Source organism: Mirounga angustirostris, unplaced genomic scaffold (assembly GCF_029215605.1).
Source record: "Mirounga angustirostris isolate CCGP_5_RB_7025 unplaced genomic scaffold, mMirAng1.0.hap1 SCAF_7, whole genome shotgun sequence".
Classification (NCBI taxonomy): Eukaryota; Metazoa; Chordata; class Mammalia; order Carnivora; family Phocidae; genus Mirounga; species Mirounga angustirostris.
Window position 1 is genome coordinate 69,815,279 of NW_026991715.1, and position 19,437 is coordinate 69,834,715.

Consider the following 19,437-nt stretch of genomic DNA (forward strand, 5'->3'; position numbering starts at 1 on the left):
TTCCCTTTGGAAAAGGCCCATTTCCTAAAAAGAGCATTGTCTCTATTTCTTCCAGAATTAAAGAGCAGGAATATGTAACACCTCAATTTTTAAAAATCTGTTTAACAGGAGGCTCTCCCTAAGAGCAAGGTGGGGTGATATGACTGTTGTGGATTTTGAGGGACTTAAACTGGATCTTCAGGTGAACGGGGACCCAGTCAGGCAGGGGAAGGAGGGAGTAGATTACAGTGGAGAGAATGGTAAACAAGACATGATGATAGAAGGAGTCAGGAGGATAGGTGCAGCCATCTTAAAAGGGCCCTGAACACTTGGGTAGGGAGTTTGAATTTAATTCTGTAGCCAAGAGGGAAATGAGAAGAGTAGCATAATCAAAACTATGCCTTAGGATGAATTATGTAGAAGAATAAATTAAAATAAATGGGAAGAACAAGGGATACCACAAAACTTGCAGTCAGTCCAAAGTGACGTAGAAAGGGGCTACACAGGATTATGGTAGAGGAGATGAAAAGGAAGGGATGTTTTGAAGGAAGAATTAGCTGATTGATTTGATAGGAAGGGTGGAACAGAGTGAGTAATCAATACTGATGTCCTTCACATCATCAAATGTCAGTGACTGGGAAAATAATGTACCATGGATAGAAATAGAGATGTAATACCTGAAAGGCAAGCTAGTTGGTGTAGGGGGAAGATGATCTCAGTATTTTAAGTTTAAAGTGCTTTCCAAATATTCTTTTGATAGTGAGAACATGGGCTGAAACTCAAGACAAAAGTCAGTGCTGTAGATAATAGTATGGGACAGGTCATCTAACACTGAATATGGATGTGTTTTCTGAAGACCAAGACCAAAAAGAGCAGAAGGCCAAAGACTGGACCTTAAGGAAATCCATACTTAGGAAGTTTAAGAAGAGAAGTAGACCAAAAAAAAAGTCAGTGGGGTAGAAACGCCTGGAGGGCTTTTTGTTGTTTGTTGTTTTTGTTTTGAGGTGTTTTTGTTGTTGTTGTTGTTGTTTTTAAGTAGGCTCCACACCCAGCATGGAGCCCATCACTGGGCTTGAACTCACGACCCTGAAATCAAGAACTGTGCTGAGATCAGGAGTCAGATGCTTAACCGACTGAGCCACCCAGGCGCCCCAAAACCTGGAGTTTTAATAAAGCCTAGGAAAGAGAGAGTTCCAAAAGGGAGGAGGCAACAGTGAGCTGTGTGCTTTGGAAGGCCAAGAGCATGACAAAAGGCCAGTGGATTTTGCCACCGGGGACCACTGGGTCCTTCGCACTTCAGCCTCTTTGTGAGTGTAGTGCCCATCACAAGTGAGGTAAAAGCTGAACCCCTTACCACAGCTCACACAGGTTTCCACAAAACCTGGCCTCCACCCGCCTCTCCTTGCTCCTAACTCCTCACCAACAACATGGCTTTCTTGTTCCTCAGACACTCCCAGCATGTGACTTCTTCCTCTGCACTTGCTCTCCTTCTCTCTGTAGCCATCTCTGCCTTGTCCCGCCCTCGTGTGGCTCACAGGCCTTCTCCAGCATGCTGCTCAGATTTATCTTCCACAGAAAGCCCTTCCTTGTGTGAAAAGCCACTACCATACCCCTTGTTATTCTCTATCCCCTTACCATGATTTCTTTTTCTTCAGAACTGTATTGATGATTTCCTAGGGCTGCTATCACATTTTACCACAAATTGGGCAGCTTACAACAACAGAAATTTATTCTCTCACAGTTCTGGAGGCCCGAAGTCTGAAATCAAGGTGTGGGCAGGGTTTGTTCTTTCTGGAGTCTCTAAGGAAAAACTTGCTCCCTGCCTCTCCTAGCTTTAGTGCATCCTGGCACTGTCTGCCATTCCTGGCTTTTAACTGCAGCATTCCAATCTCTGCCTTCATCTTACATGGTGTTTTCCCTCTGTGCGTGTCTCTCTTCTCGAATTTCCCTCTTAGAAGGACACCTGTCATTGGAAGAGGGCTTGACCTCATCTTAATGTGATTGCATCTGCAAAGACTTTATTTCCAATTAAGGAAGGTCACATTCACAGGTACTGGGGATTAGGAGTTCCAGCATATTTGGTGGGGGGGAAGGGGGGTATAATTCAACCCACAACAAGAATACATACATTATATTACACACTTATTTGTTTACACGTTTGTGTTCTTTCAGCTGCTGAAATACAAGCTCTTAGGACAGGGACAAGGTTTTATTCAAAGCTTTCTGGGTCCTGCCACAGTGCCTGGAATGCTCAATATTGGTTGAATGAATGACTCAGTGAAATTCGTCTATAGGAAGTAGGAGAAGATTTAGATAATGAGAAAATGGGGGATGTTGGTTTAAAAAAAGCCTGTCGGGCGCCTGGGTGGCTCAGTCGTTAAGTGGCTGCCTTCGGCTTAGGTCATGATCTAAGGGTCCTGGGATTGAGCCCTGCATCGGGCTCTCTGCTCCATGGGAAGCCTGCTTCTCCCACTCCCCCTGCTTGTGTTCCGTCTCTCACTGTCTCTCTCTCTCTCTCTCTCTCTGTCAAATAAATAAATAAAATCTTAAAAAAAAAAAAAAGCCTGTCATTCAAGAAGTTTGGGAGGGTGAAAAAAGAACAAGGGAGTGGTTGACTCAAAGAATTCCAAAGATTGAGGCTTAGGCCTCACTTGTGAGCCATGTTCCCTATGAGACAGTTACTGGAGTCCAAGAAATACTTCTCATCTCTGCAAGAGAAGAAAATGAATTTGTCAATTTCTCTAGGTACGGGACTACTGACTCATAATAGCCAAACTAAAAAGAGATGAATCTGTAGACCAGAATGCTGTGTAATCATTAAGGGTGGCTCAAGAGCTAGGATTGATTTTTCTGCCAAGGGCAGTATATTCACTAATGATATCAATTTATACACCCAGAGGTGCTTGGTAAATATGGAAGTTTAGAGGCAGCAGAGTTTGATATTTCTCAAGGGATATTCCATCAAGCAATGGTAGCTGATATACTCTCTTTTTAGGGTGAGTTTTCCCAACTGTTTCTTAGAGCCCACCTCCAAAGATTCTGGTGTAGGTTTGAATACTTGAGGATCACATGAGATTCGGTATATTTAACAAGTTTTCCAGGTAATTCTCATGATCAGGCATTTTGGGAAATGTTACCTGGAATTGTTCTTAATTTTATTTAGTAGCAAATCCCAGATTAGAATTAAGCCCAGTGGTCTCAACCATGCCTACTGGGCTCCCACAATTCATTTCTTAGAGTGTAGGCGTGTCTTTCTGCTCAGCAGTTTTCATACTTGGGAAACTTACTTTGTGTGCAAGCATATGCTTGAGTGACTCAGCAAATGAAACACAGCCATTTGGATATTCTCCCTCTCTTTTATGGTGGACAGATGGAATGAGCTTGATTATTAAAATAAGTACCTTTCCTATATAACTTGTGCTTCATTGTAACTAAATAGTGAATGAGGGGAATTGATTCCTGATAGAATTCCAATTAGTAGATATAGAAAGAATAGAATTACAGTCCATAATGGAATAATGAATCTAGACTACAATCATCAATGGCTACTAAAATCATTAGGTAGAAACTGATGGGGAAGTTTATACTAGATGAAACAGACTGATAGCACCTGACCCACTGACCAGAGAACATCACCGAGAGAGACTTCATGTGCATCCTCATGTGATGCAGTAGGAAAAACAGAGCATCTCTTTTAAGTGTTCTTCAAAAAATTTAACTCAAATTTGAGTACACCTCTACTTAGAAAATACAGGGACTAGAGGAATGCATTAAACCACATTCTCATGGATTCAGTTCCTCAGATTTAGAAATGGGAGAATGTACAGCCTTGCTACTTTCAAACTGTGGACTGCACACCAGCTGCATTGATATCCCCAGAGAGCTTATTAGAAATGCAGATTCTCGACCAAATGAAAGACTGCATTTTAACAAGATTCCTAGGTAATTCTCATGTGCCTTAAATTTGGAGAAGCGTTGTCCAGGAAATGACCTCATGTTTTCAAATAATGGTAAGGAAAGAAAGAAAGGGGAACTGTTGAGTGATATGGGAGGATATATCACTGCTTTGTTAGGCTTGCAGGATTGAAGGATACACCGTATTATCAATGGGAAAAGAGATTTAGAGGATGTGTGTTAAATCATCACGGCAGTCAAATGCAGACTTGTAATGAAAGAGCCTTGGTGTAGGGATCCCTGTTAATATTCTGCCAGCAGTTCTCACACTATAGTATAATCATGTTTCAGACAATTCAGAAATTCAGTGCAGAACTTGAGTAGGTGACATCACTGTTGTCCCCAAAGTTGAAAAGAGGACAGGTTTATCGTACCTTTAACTATTTCAGATGTTTTTCTCTGAACTTTAACAATTTTGTTTTTGCTTGGACATACTTCAGAGTCTTACTGAGCCCGTTCCCATTTCTAAAAGGACATTGGATTAGACCTCAAGGATTCTTTCCAACACTCAAATTCTAGGATAAATAATTCATTTAAAAATCTCAAGTGTATATGACTAGTGATATTATACGTGACTAATGATAGTCTTCAAGTTGAATGAAAAAGCAAGGCAGCCTGTCTTCCTCAGCCAGACCTTTCCTTGTCCACACTTTTCACAAATGTCCAAGATCTTGAGGCTAGATCACAGAGGGGTGGAGAGAAGTGCGTCAGCTGGCTATGCAGTGGTCTGGGTGGCATCTTAGAGGAGACCCAGGGTCAGCTGTTCACCCAGGGCCGAGATGAGATAGTTGAGGCCATCCTCTTATCACCCCCAGGCATGACTAGGTGTGAGGGGTCCAGAAATCACTCTATCATGTGGTTCTTTCTTTACAAGTTGGACTTTCCAGAAGTATTTTAAATTGGCCATGCTACTTAACAGGCAGAGTTTTATATTTTGCTTTAAAATTATGTTGGTTTCCTTTTTTACATGATGTCTTTCAGAATTTGCCCACTTTTCTGGTATAACTAATTCTGATGGCTGGGAGTAAAGGACGCGGACGTGCAGCTTACACCTTTAATATTGAGGCAGTTGGATTTGGCAGAGGTGAAAAGTTACCTGATGTAGTTTTGAAACCCCCTCCACTATTTCCCGTAAGTACAGTAAAAGTGGATTTCTCACGGTTTGTTTTTTCATGTTTCAAAGAAAATTAAAATTCTATATAGGACTGAATAGAGGATATCATTATAAAATCTTAAATGTAAGAAAGTAAAAGAGGGTGTGCTTCGCTGCGGTGTGCTTCCCTGAACCTCTTTCTGATTTTTTTTTTTTAAAGATTTTATTTATTTATTTGAGAGAGAGAATGAGAGAGAGAGAGCAGGAGAGGGGGGAGGGTCAGAGGGAGAAGCAGGCTTCCCGCTGAGCAGGGAGCCCAATGCGGGACTCGATCCCGGGACTCCAGGATCATGACCTGAGCCGAAGGCAGTCGCTTAACCAACTGAGCCACCCAGGCGCCCCTCTTTCTGATTTTTAACACTGCTTTCCTAAAAGACAGAAAAAACTGTAGTCACCTTTCTTTGAATATACTCAGTACTATGTGAACTAAGAAAGATTTTGTTTTTCAATTCCTGCACCTTCTGTTGTGTTTTTGATGTATTCCAACATCAAAATAATATTTTTGAAAGTCAGGTCAGATTTTACAGTGGTCCCCAATGGTCCTCACTCTACCAGACTTTCACTTAATGATTTTCCTCTCATCTTGTATCTATAGGATTTGATTTTGCTCCCTAGTATACCATTTGGTCTTTTAGTCCCTACTCAACTTCTTTTTTTTTTTTTGCTTATTTCTCTATTTTTAAAAAAGTCAATTTGAATTTTGTTGATGTTTCTCAACATCTAAGCGTTCCTACTACATTTAGTGTTGCTTTTAAATTTAATGAGTATGCTGTAAACTCAATTGGCATAATATTGAATGCTTTCACTTTACATTTAGTTTAAAATCTAAGCTTACATTTCCAGGTGTGTATGTGCTATGATATAAAAAAATGAAAAAATCGTAAATAACCACATACCCCTCAATCTAGGAATCTTTCCTCTATTTCAAAGGGAAAAGTCCCTTGTCAAAAGATGTATGTAAGTAGAGGACCCTGAACAAATGTATCTAGGGATCTAGGTGTCTTCCACAGGGAGTCTCTACTTTTTGCTCTTGGTATTTTGCCTTTTTGATATTTAGTAAATAGCCTGAAACAACAATACACATCTCATGTGTAGGCATAATGTCACTTTATACATTGATTTCTTTTAAAACAAGCTCTTCTCCATGTGTGAGGATACTTCTAAACACTGGGAATATTAGGACATGTTGTCTTATACTTGGAATAAAATTGTAATTCCTTACTGCTGGCAAATTGGCTCTATTTGATAGGGCCTTGCTGATGTCTGTCTAACTTTTCCTGTCACTGACCTTCTCTCTCCTTAGCCATCATGGCCTCCTTGTTCTCGCAGACGTTTTCCTGTGTTGGTTTCCCTGGCTGGAGCCATCTGTTTTCAAGTCTTTCCATGATGGCTTCCTAATTTTATCCAGAGCTCTGCTCAAATGTGACTTCCTTAGAGGTCACGTGTGCTCACCCTTGTCTAGACCAATACCTCCAGCCTCCATGTACTCTGTCCGTCACTCTTTCCTCTGCCCAGCTTCATTTTCATGCCACTTATCACTACCTGAAATTGTGTATTTCCTCGTTGTTTACTTACATCTTGTGTTTTTCTCCCCTAGAATGTAAGTTCCATAAGGGCAGGAAGTTTGATTAGTTCATCATGGTGTCTCTTGTTGTCTAACCGTGTCTGGCTTGTAGTAAGCACTTAATAAATAGTTGTAGAATGAATGAACAAATTCAGAGTGAAATTTTGAAAATGTACCCTATACTTTGCTCTGATACTAGAAATGTCTTTTTTTTAAGAAATGTCTTTACTACATAACCTGAGGTCCCACTTTTTAATAAATACATATATTTTATGAATATATATACATAATATACATATGTGTGCATGTGTGTAGTTCGTTAAAATTGAAGACGTCAAGAGGCACCTGAGTGGCTCAGTTGGTTGGGCATTCAGCTCTTCATTTCGGCTCAGGTCATGATCTCAGGCTCTTGGGATTAAGCGCTGGGTCAGGCTCAGCACTGAGTGTGGAGCCTGCTTGGGATTCTCTCTCCTTTTCCCTCTGTGCCCCACCCCCCACCACACACACATGCACATGCACACTCTCTCTCTGTCTAAAAAAAAAAAAAATTGAAGATGCAGGTTCAAACTCCTGCTTTGTCATTTACATGTCGTGTGAGTTTATAGATTGTTCACTTGTCAGTTTATTTACTGTCAAAGGGAAAATATTGATGATAGTTTAAATGGGATCATGGATGTTGAATATTGAGGACATCTGGGTCAGAGTAACCACTTGCTAAATAATAGCTGCTACTTCTATTCTTTTTTTTTTTTAGCTACTGCTCCCACTAATACCACCACTACTAACTGAGGTTAATAAGAAACCAAAGCAGTTGCTCTCATTCTGGTGCTTTGAGTTCTAAACTATGTAATCACGGTCAACAGACTATGTAACAAAATAATTGTTGGTGTGGTCAGTAGGAAAATTAAGCATCTTTCTTTCCTACCTGTAAAATAAGAGCAAAGTAGGAAATGGGCTAAAAGGTTAAATAGATTACAAAAGCTCAACATCTTTTCAGTTGATTGTAAAACTTAGTATCTATAAAATGTAGTTTTTCAATAAAACTGACATTTTCCAGATTATAGACAAAAGGGATATTTAAAAACTTAACTTATTAAAAAAATTGTCTCTTAAAAAGGATACAGATTATAAACCAGTGCCACTGAAAGCAGGAGAGGGTGAAGATTATATGCTGGCCTTGAAACAGGAGTTGAGAGAAACTATGAAAAGAATGCCTTATTACATAGAAACACCTGAAGAAAAACAAGGTGGGTAGTGGAATCTTTGATTATGTGGCTGAATGTATACAGATGAAACAGTGTTTCTATATAAAATATATAGTCATTTAATGCACTTAATGATTGCTTGATTTAGTTCAATCAGAAATTATCCACTACCTTGAAAAAGCATACTTAATGTTGATTTAACAGAAAAATGTATTTTAAACTTTTTGATATTTTATTTCTAAAATTACCTTTCAAGAGATGTTTTATGTGTTTGGTGAAAATTATGAAAAATATTAAAAAATAAAAGTCACCTATAATGCTTACATCTAGAGATCTGTTAATATTTTATTGCATATTCTGGATTTTTTTCTTTTATATGTGTATTCTTTTTATAAAATTGGATTCATAGTCTTTGTATCTTCCTTTTTTACCCAATAGCATGTTATTAGCCTTTTCACATAACCTTAGTATTCTTGGAAAATATGATTTTTAATGACTATGTGGTATTTCATTGTGTGTATATAACATTATTTATTGTGAGTAGTTGCCTGCTGTTAGATTTAAAGTGGTTTTTTGCTCATATATGTATATAATGCAATGATTACTATCCTTATCCATAAATCCTATGTAAGTCTCTGATTATTTAATATTTTGGTTAAAATTTTTAAAAGCCTTGACTGTATTTTGGCTTATTATTTGTATATCAGACATAATAGGAAGCATAAAGCATGTACTCATTGGTTATGCCAAGGACAGAGAGGAGAAATTACAGTTGGAGAAGCTTGACAGTCTCAGGGAGTGGGAAGTGGTTTTAGAGGAAGAGAACCCATTCCTGGGTAGTTATTTAGCACAGTAGATCTATATTGATTTTCAGTTTCTGCCCTTGAATGTTGAAATTAGAGAGATCGATATCATCCTTGAGTTCCCAAAACAACATCATTAAAGCATGAGAAATTCATATAGTATCCTCTCATTCCATTAGTATTAAAAATGCATTCCATTTTCACTCTCTGTAAAAGACTTAGAACTGGCTAAGAGTCAAAAAGAAAGTCTTATGTAGTAATATATGTGCTCATAATTATAAGAAGCATTTTAGACAAGTTCATTGAATTTTTCAAACATAGCTGCTTAAAGTTGATATAATGGTTTCATAAGACATTTTTATCTCAAAAATACTGAATTTTTTTTACTTTCATGATTATGTGGCATGCTTTTATCTATTTGATTCAAAAATGAAATTAAAGCTCTCATTTTAAAGATTTAAAAAAGTAAGATTAAATGAACTAATAAACATTCATTCTTAGTGGAAAAAATAATAGTGTAGGGTATACTTTAATCTTTTTAAAATTAGTGTTTTCTCTAGACCATGGAACAGATTTACTTAACTAAATGTGGTCGTTATTAAAGCACAGGTCTAATTTACAAGTATATCATTTTATTAAAGCATATCTGTGAGTCTTTTAAATAGGGACATTAGGAACATAATTTTCTTGCTGGTTTCTGGGAGTGGTTGGCTTGTACCTGGATTAAGAGGCTCTTTATCTTTGATAATTGCACAAAGTATTTAAAAATACAAGGAATCTTTGTTTCTTTTTCTTTCTGGAGAAAATGCTTGTATAAAATTTTCCAAATTGATACAAGTACATTCTCCTTCAAAATCTTCATGTTTACTTTTCTTTTCCTTTTTTTTTTTATTCTTATGTTAATCCCCATACATTACATCATTAGTTTTAGATGAAGTGTTCCATGATTCATTGTTTGTGCACAACAACACCCAGTGCTCCATGCAGAATGTGCCCTCCTCAATACCCACCACCAGGCTAACCCATCCTCCCACCCCCCTCCCCTCTAGAACCCTCAGTTTGTTTTTCAGAGTCTATCGTCTCTCATGGTTCATCTACCCCTCCGATTTCCCCCGCTTCATTCTTCCCCTCCCGCTACCTTCTTCTTCTTCTTTTTTTTTTTTTCTTAACATATATTGCATTATTTGTTTCAGAGGCACAGATCTGAGATTCAACAGTCTTGCACAGTTCACAGCACTTACCAGAGCACACACGCTCCCCAGTGTCCATCACCCAGTCACCCCATCCCTCCCACCCCACCCCCCACTCCAACAACACTCAGTTTGTTTCCTGCGATTAAGAATTCCTCATATCAGTGAGATCATATGATACATGTCTTTCTCTGTTTGACTTATTTCACTCAACATAATACCCTCCAGTTCCATCCACGTCATTGCAAATGGCAAGATCTCATTCCTTTTGATGGCTGCATAATATTCCATTGTGTATCTATACCACATCTTCTTTATCCATTCATCTGTCGATGGATATCTTGGCTCTTTCCACAGTTTGGCTATTGTGGACATTGCTGCTATAAACATCGGGGTGCACGTAGCCCTTCGGATCCCTACTTTTGTATCTTTGGGGTAAATACCCTTACTTTTCTTTTCTGATGTAATGTGTTTTTAGAAAACTATGGTTGAAAATGAAGTTTTTTTAAAAAAAAATACACATACGCATGTGTATTGGTTAATATAGTATTTACTATATATATATATGCTTATATATGTGTGTGTGTGTATTCATATATATAAAGTGTTTATGTACTATGCACACCACAAATGAGAAAAAATTGGCCAGGCTGAACAGAAGTATGCAACTGTCAGAGGGAGCTTGTTCTGGGTAGTATTATATCACTGTACCTTCAGCAGCCTTCGCCTATCACTCACCACCTATATGCTTTAGAAAAGAGAGACTTAGGGACTCATGTAAATAAATAAGGGTAAGAGGTGTCAAGGTTTCCTGATAATTAAGTGGCTAGTGGCTCAGGGTATTGAGATCACAAAGAACTAAGGGCATAGAATGAAAATATTTCTTGTGATATCTTCACAATTTGTTTATAATGTTCTTGGATAGAATTATAGAAATGATTGTTATTTTCTTTACATGAAATTTGTTATCTTTGTAATAAAAGAAAAACACCAATAAATATTATTACTTTAATGGGTTATAGCTGCAAGGGCATATGGAGAGCATCTGATCCAATGGTTCCCAGCTCAGGTTCCTGAACCACTAGGGTCCAATGAGGTAAAAACAGGCATGATAGTTGTGATGGTTCTGTAAGCCATTTTTAGAATTTCAGAAGCTTAATAGGAATTACACATTTACCTGCAGTATGGCCACAAGATCTGTTATTGAATAAATAGAGTTTGGTTTTTATTAACTGTCAATGTACCATCAGGGTCCATGAGACCCGATTTTGATTTTTGAGTTTATTTTTGAGCAGTGATTGATATTCATAACTTTTATTTTTTTAATAGAGATCTTCCAAAGAACAAAGAGAATTTATTTTAAAAATAGAAAGGGGGCACCTGGGTGGCTCAATCAGTTAAGCGTCTGACTCTTGATTTAGGCTCATGATCTGAGGGTTGTGAGATCCAGCCCCACATCGGGCTCTGCACTCAGCCTGGAGTCTGCTTGAGATTCTCTCTCTCCCTGTCCTTCTACCCTTCCCCCTGTTAAATAAATAAATAAAGTCTTTAAATAATTTCTTTTTTAAATGAAAAAATAAAGGAAGAAAACTCATTTTATCTTAGCATTACCATATCGGCCTGTTGTATCCTTTTATAAATCTAAATACATTCTGGAATCTTAGTGATCTTATTTTTCCTTCATCTTTAAACATCTTGCTATTTCATCAGCATAGATACTATTTTATCATTACTTGTGAATTATCCCCCCCATCCTGGAAAATAAAAGACTGAAATAATTTTAAAAAAAAAGGAAGAATGATGAAGTTGCCTTGAAGCATGGTGCAGTATTGAAATAAATCACTATTACATTATCCTTTAGTGTTTCTTTTGTGTTGCCCAAAGTATTACATTAATTTTTAGGAAGCTATAAAAGAAGTCTAGAGAGACTTGTCTTTATAGTTGTTTTGTTTGGTTTTGTTTTTGTTTTCATAGAGTACAATTGAGAATCCAGAATTGTTCATTTTCAGCCCATAATGGCAAAGAGAAGAAAACTGACAGAGGAAGGTGTTGCACTAGACAAATCAGAAGATGAATGTAGATGCAGCAGTTCTTTGGGCACTAACAATGATCGTGAAATTGATTGTATAAGTGAAATCTCTGAGTCTTCAGATGAGAGTATTCTAGATGAATTTTCTCAAACTCAAGAGTCAATGGGTAAACAATATATATCTAAAAAGAAAAAGGAAATACAGTATTCTCATACCATTAGTCCTTGAAAAGCTCCTCATCACATAATATTTTGTAATAAGAACCGGGAACATCCTGTTTGTTGAAATGACATGTGACCATATTTTTTTTTTTATGTGTTTATGTACCAAAAGTTATTTGATGTAGTTTGTAACTGGACAAATGCTAAAGGCAAGGACAAAGATGATCAAAAGGAAATAGGTTATGTAGAAATGAAACAGTTTGTTGGATTGATCATGTTAATTGGTAATTATAAATTTAATAATGAAAATGTTTTACAATTATAGACCAAAGAAGATGGCTGGGCCATCCTCACTTCAACACAAATGTGAGCCATCAAAGCTTTTTTTTTTTTTAAGATTTTATTTATTTATTTGTCTGAGAGAGAGAGAGCACGCAGAGGGAGTGGCAAAGGGAGAGGGAGAAGCAGGCTCCTCGTTGAGCAGGGAGTCCAATGCTGGGCCCAGGACTCCGGGATCATGACCTGAGCCAAAAGCAGATGCTTAACTGACTGAACCAGCCAGGCGTCCCATCAAAGCTTTTAAAGTATTACATTTGGCAATGCGAGTATAAGATGAAGAATTGGAAATAATGGTAAGATGGAACCTATTAGAAATGTATTTCTAATCTAGAATCATTTTGATGGTGCAAGTGTGAGAAGAACCAGAAGTAACAAGTTAGAATTTATTAATAAAGATATATTTGAAATCTGGAATCAGGATATATGAAATGTATATATTCAGAATTTGTGCATGACAACTGTACATGCATTCCTAGAATGCACAGTTGATGCACAGTTAACTGCATTCAAAAGACATTGCCCATTTTGGGTAAATAGACATTCAAAACCAGGAAAATAATGGAACATAAATTTGAGTTTAGTATACTTAAGTTCTTATAATAATAATAATTATTATTATAATTTCTAATAACTTTCTTTTTAAATAATAGCTTTATTGAGATAAAATTCACATATATAAAATACACTTCTTTTATTTATTTATTTATTTATTTATTTGAGAGAGAGAATGAGATAGAGACAGAGAGCATGAGAGGGGGGAGGGTCAGAGGGAGAAGCGGGCTCCCTGCCGAGCAGGGAGCCCGATGCGGGACTCAATCCCGGGACTCCAGGATCATGACCTGAGCCGAGGCAGTCACTTAACCAACTGAGCCACGCAGGCGCCCCTAAAATACACTTCTTAAAGTATTCAATTCAGTGGCTTTTGATGTAGTTACAGAATTGTGCAACCAACACTACTCTCTGATGTTTGGAACCTTTTCATCAACCTGAAAAGAAATCCTGTACCTATTAGTATGACCCTTCATTCTCCCCTGTCTTTAGCCATGGCAACCACTAATCTGCTTTGTCTGTAGTGATTTGTTTCTTCTGGACAGTTCATATAAGTAGAATCATAGGGATGCTTGGCTGGCTCAGATCTCGGGGTTGTAAGTTCAAGCCCAACGTTGGGTGTAGAGATTACTTAAAAATGAAAAATGAAATCTTTTAAAAAAGGGAATCATAAAATGTGTCCTTTTGTGACTGGCTTCTTTAACTTAGCATAATGTTTTCGGGGTTCACTGATGGTACAACATGCTTCATTCCTTTTTATGGCTGAATAGTATTCTGTTGTTTGTATATGCCACATTTTGTTTGTCCATTCACCAGTTGATGGACATTTGGGTCAGTTCCACTTTGGAGCTATCATGAGTAATGTTGCTTTGAACATTTATGTACACGTTTTTGAGTGGACATATGGTATTTCTATTGGGTATTTATCTAGGGTCATATGGTAACTCTATATTTAACATTTTGAGGAACTGCCAAACTGTTTTCCAAAGTGCTTGCACCACTTTACAGTACCAACAATATATGAGGGTTCTAGTTTCTCCACACCCTTCCCAAAACTTGTTGGTTCTAGTTTCTCCACACCCTTGCCTTTTTGGTTATAGCCATCTTTTTGGGTATCAAGTGGTATCTCATTGTGGTTTTGATTTGAGTTTCCAAAATAACTATGATGTTGAACATCTTACATGCTTTTTTCCATGCATATCTTCTTTGGAGAAATGTCTATTCAAATCCTTTGTTTCTTTCTAACTGGATCTCAGTAGTTTTCAATATTGCTTATTCTTCTAAAGTTTACTACTAAAGGTTAAATTTTTCCAAAATATGCAATCTGTTGTGGAGAAAATTTTTAAATGCAAATCTGTCATCTGTGTTGACTTCTCTTTACAGATGAAAAGCTTGAGAGCAAGATTGAAGTCAAAAAAGTTAAATACCTAGAAAAGCTTGATTTCTTGGTCTCACTGATCTACTCTTTATTTTAGTTATTTTTGTTTAACACTATGGTCTTAGTATTATTTGGAATCATGTTCTTAACATGGAAGAGAAATCAGTACATATTTGGGTCTTGTTTTTTATGTTTGCATCTGTTGTATTAACTTCCCTATTTCATGGCTATACTCCTAAACCACATGTTATGATGAACCATGGTTTCAGGCTATGGCATGATGGTGTTCCTTGCTAACTTAAGTTGCTAGGAAAGGGTTTGGGCCCTTATTAAGGGAGTTTCTTGTGGCAGAGTTGGCGAAGGAGAAGTAAGAGCCACTCCCATTTTGGGCAAGCACAGAAGGTCCCTGGAGAGTTGTCAGTAGTTCATGTGGAAGACTTGCAGCTTGCTCATTCATACCCCATCAAGTCCAAACCTAGCTACTCCTACCCTTTTCCCCATTCTCCTCCTCAATGGGTTGTGAAGAGTAGCTCACTGAGAAGCCTGTGTATTAATGTGTGTATCAAGCACTGGAGGTGAGCATACAGCTTTCCATCTCCACTTAGGTAGTTAATACATCCCAATTACATAAGATTTAAAGTATGGGAGCTGGAGGCTAGTGTCACAAGAAGGCTTACTTGCCCGTATATGTAAGTGGCTTCCTGACCTGGCTTTGGGCTTTAGCGAATATTCTCAGAGATGAGTCAGGTTGTCTGATTCTAAAAACCATGATCAGGGTTTAGGTCTCTGCTCACCCCCAGCCATTCATACCCAGTTTCTTGCCACTTCCTTAAACTTGTAATATTTATTGAACTTTTCAATAGGTGTTCAGGAACACATTATGTACAAATATAGGAAATTCCCTATGTGTGAAATAAAAGATGTTTGGGGGAGTTGTTTTGTTTTGTTTTTAAAGATTTTATTTATTTATTTGACAGAGCACAAGCAGGGGGAGGAAGAGGGAGAAGCAGACTCCCCACTGAGCAAGGAGCCCGACATGGGACTTGATCCCAGGACTCTGGGATCATGACCTGAGCTGAAGGCAGACACTTAACTGACTGAGCCACCCAGGCGCCCTGAAATAAAAGATGTTATCTGCTGTTTTCAGTTACGGCTTAAGGAATGACTTACGTTCAGGCTTATTCTTGACTTCTCTAATGAACACTTCTTTTTTTTCTAGATATTGAAAGATATAGTAAAAGATACATGAAGGTGTACAAAGAGGAGTGGATACCAGGTAATTATAAAACTGAAAATATTAAAATAATTTTTAAAGTTTATCTCCCTACCCCATATTTTTTTAGGGAAAATTTTCTATTTTCACCATAGGAATTTTCACTGTAGGAAAATAGGCTGGCTCCTTTCCTATAATTAATTAGTAATGTATATCCTTTGAAAACTAGAATAAAAAGACTTTTATACTGTAACAAGGAAGAGTTAAAGTGTTTTTGAAGTTCTTAAAATACTTTTTTATAAAATAGGACTTGCCAAACCCATTTGGGGTTTCCATTTCCATTTGCCACAATCACAATTTTAATCTACAGTACCAATAATACTTCCGTGTTTGTGAGTGATTTTAAGCTTTTGAGGAGAAAACAAGTCTAGTTAAAGGATATTTTAAGCCAAAATCATGGATCTTCCTTTCTTTCAAGCAGACATAGACTACTTTTATTTGTTAAGATGCCTTTTCAATAGAAACATATCTAAGAGAGTTTTTTTCAAAGTTCACAAATTTTCCTTAGACAGAGGCAAGATGGAAGAGGCTAGAGAGATTTCATCCAGCTCTTTCATTTTGCAGTTAAAGAAATGTTGCCATAGAAATGGAGTGATTTATCAGGGTGACTTGGACAGTACTACTAGAACCCAGGTCTTCTCATTTTAACTCACTTCCCTTTGACTTCTCTGTCCTTGGTGTTTCATGGAAACTGCCTTTATGTAAGAGCATAAATGGCATTTATAACATTATTGCTTGCATGGGTTATAGTGGTCTTTTCAGTGTGGATCATTGATAAAGTTGGATTTTCCTTCAACCCTCTCCTATCTCAGATCTTTCATATCTGCCACATCATAAATATTTATCTCCTGAATGATTCTCTTTACATACTTTTTCATGATCATCTATGAATCACTTATAAAAGCAGAAATATAGTCAAAGCCAGATTTATTAGTTCAGGTAAAATAGCTTGAGATACAAATGCTTTCTACAAAATATACTGAGTTTTTATTAGTAGGCAGTATTTTTTAATCCATTCTCATGTTGCTTCATTTTTCTGATTAATTCTGTGCTTAAAAAGAAAAGAAAGTGGGATCCCTGAGTGGCTCAGTCAGTTGAGCATCCGACTCTTGGTTTTGACTGAGGTCATGATCTCAGGGGTGGGATCAAGCCCTGCATAGGGCTCCACACTCAGCGAGGAATCCCTTCCGCTCATGTGTACGCTCTCTCTCTAAAATAAATAAATAATTCTTTAAGAAAACTAAAAGTAAGTGGCAAATTAAATATTTACTTATTTATTTGAAAGAGAATGCAGGGGGTGGGGCCAGGGGAGAAGGAGAGAGAGAATCTCAAGCAGACTCCCCACAGGGCTCGATCTCACAACTCTGGGATCATGACCTGAGCCAAAACCAAGAGTCTGAGACTCAAGTGACTGAGCTACCCAGATACCCCCAGGCAAAATTATTTATTAAAGAGAATTTACTTTTCCTTAGCTATTTATATTTTTAATTATAAAGTTTTTGGATAATTATTAGAATTGTTTATTTAATTTTGCATGTGTTGGGATTATGGTCACATATTTTAACTTTTGAAAAATATCAACTATAGGGCGCCTGGGTGGCTCAGTTGGTTAAGCGACTGCCTTCGGCTCAGGTCATGATCCTGGAGTCCCGGGATCGAGTCCCACATCGGGCTCCCTGCTCAGCAGGGAGTCTGCTTCTCCCTCTGACCCTCCTCCCTCTCATGCTCTCTGTCTTTCATTCTCTCTGTCTCAAATAAATAAATAAAATCTTTAAAAAAAAAAAAGAAAAATATCAACTATAGAAAACTTAATCCTAACACCCACAAAGAATTATTATAATATTTTGTTCCCAACCTAGAGGTTTCTCTGCACAAATATTAAATATATAAAGATATTTATATGTTAGGTTTATTTTTTAATGGGATTATATACATATTATTTTAGAAACTTTTTTTATCAATGTATCATGAATAACTCTTCATAAAAATTTTCTTACATTATTTTTCTTGTGATGAAAATTTCTGTATTTAAAATTGATTAGATAAATACTGTGTAGCTGTTGAAAGAATGTTGTAGAAATTTTATAGCACTACTTCAAAGGTTTTTTTTTTAAGTTTTTTTTTTAAATAATCTCTGCATTCAATGTGGGGCTCGAACTCACAACCCCAAGATCAGCGTCACATGCTTTACTGACTGAGCCAGCCAGACGCCCCCAAAGTTTTTTTAATGAACTTTCTCTTTTTCATAGGAGAAAACATATTACAATTATATTTTGATTCCCAGGTTTAATCTATACAGTTAGATATTAAGAAATTATTTTCATTGCAGAAGCAACTGTGATGTCCTTTATTTATTTTTTTTAAAGATTTATTTTTTTTATTTGAGAGGGGGTGGATAGAGGGAGAGGAAGAGAGAATCTTAAGCCCTGATCTGGGGCTCAATCTCATGACCCTCAGATCATGACATAAGCTGAAACCAAGAGTTGGATGTTTAACCTACTGTGCCACCCAGGTGCCCCTGTCATGTCCTTTATTTATTTTTTTTAATTGTATTTATTTATTTGAGAGAGAGAGAGAGAAAGAATACGAGTAAGGGGAGGAGCAGAGGGAGAGGGACCAACAGACTCCCTGCTGAGCAGGGAGCCCAACTCAGGGTTCTATCCCAGAACCCTGACATCATGACCTAAGTCAGATGCTTCACTGACTGAGACACCCAGGCGCCCCCTGTCATGTTCTTTAAATAGTCGAGTGCCACTAATCCCTAGAGTAAATTTCAATTTTTCTATTTTTTTTCTCTTTTGTACATGCAGATTGGAGAAGACTTCCAAGAGAGATGATGCCAAGGAAGAAGTGCAAAAAAGGTACATTGACTAATGTAATAATCCAGATTAAAAAAGGTTATTGCTCAAATTATGAAATTATCAATCTGAAGTTACACTCAGTGTACTGAATGCTTTTTCTTAAAATGTGTTTGGCATTTGGTTATTTTGTTAAAACTTTTTGTTGTTGATTTTTGTTTTGTTTTTGTTTAGTTGTTTTTCTTTTCTTTAATTATGGAATTTTGATGTGCCAAGAAAGACTTTTTAAGTATATAGACATTTTTTTATTTGAAATTGAGCATATCTGAAACTTTTTTAATGGTTATACTATCTATATTTTAACATTTTTTTTCAATTAATTAACATATAATGTATTATTAGTTTCAGAGGTAGAGGTCAGCGATTCATCAGTCTTACATAATACCCAGTGCTCATTACATCATGTGTCCTCCTTAATGTCTATCATCCAGTTACCCCATCCCCCAACCTCCTCTCCTCCAGCAACCCTCGGTTTCCTGTGATTAAGAGTCTCTTATGGTTTGTCTCCCTCTCTGATTTCATCTTGTTTTATCTTTCCTCTCTTCCCCTATGATTCTCTGTTTTGTTTCTTAAATTCCACATATCAGTGAGACCACATGATAATTGCTTTTCTCTGATTGACTTATTTTGCTTAGCATTATACCTTCTAGTTCCATCCATGTTGTTGCAAATGGCAACTGTTCATTTTTTGATGGCTTCATAATATTCCATATATATATATACACACACACACCACATCTTTATCCATTCATCTGTCGACAGACATCTGAGCTATTTCCATAGTTTGGCTATTGTGGACATTGCTGCTATAAACATTGGTGTGCAGGTGCCCCTTCAGATCCCTACATTTTTATCTTTGGAGTAAATACCCAGTAGTGCAATGGCTGGGTCATAGGGTAGCTCTTTTTTCAACTTTTTGAGGAACCTCCATTCTGTTTTCCAGAGTGGCTGTACCAGCTTGCATTCCCACCAACAGTGTAAGAGGGTTCCCCTTTCTCTGC

At 37.2% G+C, this 19,437-nt stretch overlaps 1 protein-coding gene across 4 annotated transcripts in view; it reads left to right on the top strand.

The window, feature by feature from the left end:
- Positions 1-19,437, top strand: part of POLR3G (RNA polymerase III subunit G) — a 59,570-nt gene that overhangs the window by 3,053 nt on the left and 37,080 nt on the right. For all 4 annotated transcript variants that reach the window (XM_064596360.1, XM_064596359.1, XM_064596361.1 and 1 more), the window contains exons 2-5: positions 4,915-5,064; positions 7,768-7,897; positions 15,525-15,581; positions 18,389-18,439. In XM_064596360.1, coding sequence (XP_064452430.1) covers positions 4,948-5,064; positions 7,768-7,897; positions 15,525-15,581; positions 18,389-18,439 — 355 coding nt within the window. In that variant the 5' untranslated portion in view covers positions 4,915-4,947. The remainder of the gene's footprint in view (positions 1-4,914; positions 5,065-7,767; positions 7,898-15,524; positions 15,582-18,388; positions 18,440-19,437) is intronic.